Below are 3,300 nucleotides of genomic sequence, written 5' to 3' on the forward strand. Positions count from 1 at the left end.
CTCTCCCTCTTCCATAATTGCTACCCCCTAGTCCCGGTGCTCGGTGGTGGGAAGATCCAGTGAAAGGCCACATGCTTAGACTCCCCAGGCAGAGCTTAGCTCTACGTCTCACCTGCTCTGGGGCCCTGGGCACACAGCTCGCCCTCAGAATCTCCAGGTCTATATTTTGAGGGACGAGGCTGTTCCTACCTCCATTGGTGAGGCCCTCGGTCAGCACAAGAAATGGCAGCCTGGATGAATGCGGGGCCACCCTCTCCTGGGGCACGAGAGGTCATGTGAGTGCTGCGATGGCAGGATGGCACCAGTAGTCAGCACACCTCAGGTGGCATGTCTTTGTGTGTGGCAGCCTTGCAGGCCCTGAAAGGGAGTGATATCCAAGGCGAGCATGCCTGGGGACTCCTGAGAAACAGCTGAAATGGCTTCTCACACACCCACTGCTTGGCCTGTGCTGCAGCCAGTGTTCCTCTGTGGATAGCCCAGGCAGGCAGAGGTGGATGTGGCAGGTGGTCCTGGGAGTGTCAGGACGCAGGGTAGTGCCAGTGAGGGCCCTTCAGGGACAGTCCAGGGGGAGGGCCCCAGGGGATGTCTGGGCCTGCTTTGGTAAGGGGCTTGCTTGTGGCAGTGTCGGAAGGCGTGGCACTCGGAAGCAGCCTGAAGGTGTGGTCACTTCCGTGGCTTGTTTACTAAATGGGGAGAGCAAACAGCATGGCACGTAGAAGTCCCATGGTGCCAGCACTGTGGTCCTGCAAGCATCCTGCTGCATCTTCCCTGACACACCCTCTCTGCTGCCCTGTCCTGAGCACCAGGTCCCTGGTATCCACTCAGCCCCATCTTGCAGAGTCGCTTCAGTGTCCCCCCAGCCCCTTGCTTAGAAACACTGGCCAAGTCGCAGTCCCTGCCAGGTCTGTGGGTACCCACCCTCCATCTATTGTGCTGTGTGTCCCTGCCCTCTCCTGGGGGTGTCATGGATGCGCCAGTGGGTCTGCGCGCCTGGCCCCTATGACCATATCAACCTCAGGCCGCCCGCACTTGGTGGAATCTGGGTCAGTTCTGAGGTCCCGTGGCCTGGAGCTCTTCTGCTACCCTAAGGAGGGCCCTCTTGTTGAGAGGGGCTGCTAGCCAGGGCCCGGGGTTACTGGTCCCATACCCCATTTCAGGAGGTATCCTGCATGTCCCTCCCCAAGGCCAGGAGGGTTGTTGGTTGACCACTGCACTCTCCTCCTTGGCTTTCTCAGCCCCTGGCCTCCAGAACTGCCTATGCCTCTACCTGGGCTACTCAGGGTAGGCAAGACCTTGAGCAGGACCTCACCCTGACTGGCCCTCTGTCCTTCACCCCAGGGCCTTCTGAGGGTTCCTGGCTACCGGCTCCTCTCTAAACCCCAGTTTCTACAGGGTAGCTAGGATTGTCCCTGGCTTTATATGGATAGCCAGGCCTCAGTGTGGGCGGGAGAGTGGGGAAAGTATTTGGAATCAGGAAGTCCATCTCTAGGGTTGATCCAGGGACTCCGGGTGGCAGGGCCTGGGTCAGAAATGGTTCATGCTGGCCTCCAGGCTGGGTTTGTGGGGGCAGAGCCTCACCAGAGTGGGTGGGGTGGGCCAGTACTAGGCTCCTCCACTGCCTTGCCTGCCATCAAAGCCCAAGGGTCCCTTATTGAGAAAGAGGTGGGGCCTGCTGGCACCGGGGTCCCTCCACCCTGCCAAAAGGGTCTCCTGGCTGCATCTCAGCTAATATCCCTTCCTTCCTGTCGGGCAGCCAGAGCAACTGAGTTCCAGATAAACACTGTCAGACCCGGCCTATAGGCTGCTCCATTGCCAATGAACTCCATGAACCCCATGAAACCTGCCCTGCCCCCCGCGCCACACGGGTGAGTGTGGGCTCCTCTGCCCACCCCTCAGGCCCTGGGGTTGGGGGTATCATTTCTGGACCCAGGCCTCAGCAGCCTCTCTCCCTGCAGTGATGGTTCATTCGCATATGAGTCTGTGCCTTGGCAACAAAGCGCCACTCAGCCGGCTGGATCGCTGTCCGTGGTCACTACTGTGTGGGGAGTTGGCAACGCAACACAGAGCCAGGTAAGCACCCACTGAGGCCCCATCCCCGAGCAGACAGAGCCTCCCAGCGCTTGGCAGTGCTTAGTGCCTCCTCAGAGCTCTGAGAGATGAAGAGGCTGAGAGGTGAGGACAGAGAGGCTGAGGCATGACATGAGAATGGGGCCTCCTGAGTCCCCTCAGTCTTTGGACACTGGTTCTCTTTCCACGCCTGGTGTGGGATTTTCTTCTCCTGTCTTCACCTAGCCTTCACAAAATGCCCCAACCTACCTGTGGACAGCTGCTTTCCCTGCTTCCTGTGCTATACCCCGTCCCCACCACCGCTCCCCCAATCTGCTTGCCAGGCCTCTTGGTTTCTAGCACTTTGGAGCTGCTGCATGAAGCACATTGTTTGGCTGGTTCCCTTTGGTGATTCCTGCTTCCTCATAGGTTTTGGGGAACCCTATGGGCCCTGCAGGGAGTCCCTCTGGCGGCTCCATGATGCCTGGTGTGGCAGGGGGCAGCTCCGCCTTGACCTCCCCACAGTGCCTGGGACAGCAGGCGTTTGCTGAAGGCGGCGCCAACAAGGGCTACGTGCAGCAAGGCGTGTACAGCCGCGGGGGCTACCCTGGGGCCCCCGGCTTCACCACTGGGTAAGCAGGTCCCCTCACCTGGCAGGTATGCTAGGAGCCATCAACCTGGCAGGCACCTCAGAAGTGTGGCGCTGATCAGCTGGACGTTCCCTCTCTGCTTCCTCCCAGCTCCGACAGCTGCAGTGGAGGGTCTAGAAAGAATGGGCTCCCCCTGAGTGCTGCATGCCTCTGGGCTAAGCACGGTCCTGGCCCTCATGAGCCCACGCAGAGAGTGTGGCAATCCTGTGTCTTCTACAGGTATGCAGGCGGCCCCGGGGGCCTGGGCCTCCCCTCACATGCTGCAAGACCCTCCACTGACTTCACACAAGCGGCAGCTGCTGCGGCTGTGGCTGCTGCGGCAGCCACTGCCACCGCCACAGCCACAGCCACCGTGGCTGCTCTCCAAGAGAAGCAGAGCCAGGAGCTGAGCCAGTATGGAGCGGTGAGCCCCCCTCAGCAGCTCCTCCCATGTGGCAGCCAGCCTGAGGGCCTGGGAGGAGGTACTCAGCCAGACAGTGGGCTCCAGGGACAAGCACGGAATATGCCAGGGCTCACGAGGCCAGTAAAAGAGAGATGTGAGGCCGGGCGCGGTGGCTCAAGCCTGTAATCCCAGCACTTTGGGAGGCCGAGACGGGCGGATCAC

General features: G+C 60.5%; 1 protein-coding gene across 1 annotated transcript in view; it reads left to right on the plus strand.

The window, feature by feature from the left end:
- The first annotated feature begins 1,771 nt into the window (after window positions 1–1,771).
- The window catches only part of ZMIZ2 (zinc finger, MIZ-type containing 2), a 14,743-nt gene continuing 13,214 nt past the window's right edge, over window positions 1,772–3,300 (plus strand). Inside the window, exons 1-4 of the mRNA XM_011946801.1 lie at window positions 1,772–1,865; window positions 1,956–2,070; window positions 2,476–2,678; window positions 2,916–3,099. Of these exons, the coding sequence (XP_011802191.1) occupies window positions 1,816–1,865; window positions 1,956–2,070; window positions 2,476–2,678; window positions 2,916–3,099 (552 nt within the window). The 5' untranslated portion in view covers window positions 1,772–1,815. The remainder of the gene's footprint in view (window positions 1,866–1,955; window positions 2,071–2,475; window positions 2,679–2,915; window positions 3,100–3,300) is intronic.

This window comes from Colobus angolensis, unplaced genomic scaffold, assembly GCF_000951035.1.
Source record: "Colobus angolensis palliatus isolate OR3802 unplaced genomic scaffold, Cang.pa_1.0 Scaffold253, whole genome shotgun sequence".
NCBI classification, from domain to species: Eukaryota; Metazoa; Chordata; class Mammalia; order Primates; family Cercopithecidae; genus Colobus; species Colobus angolensis.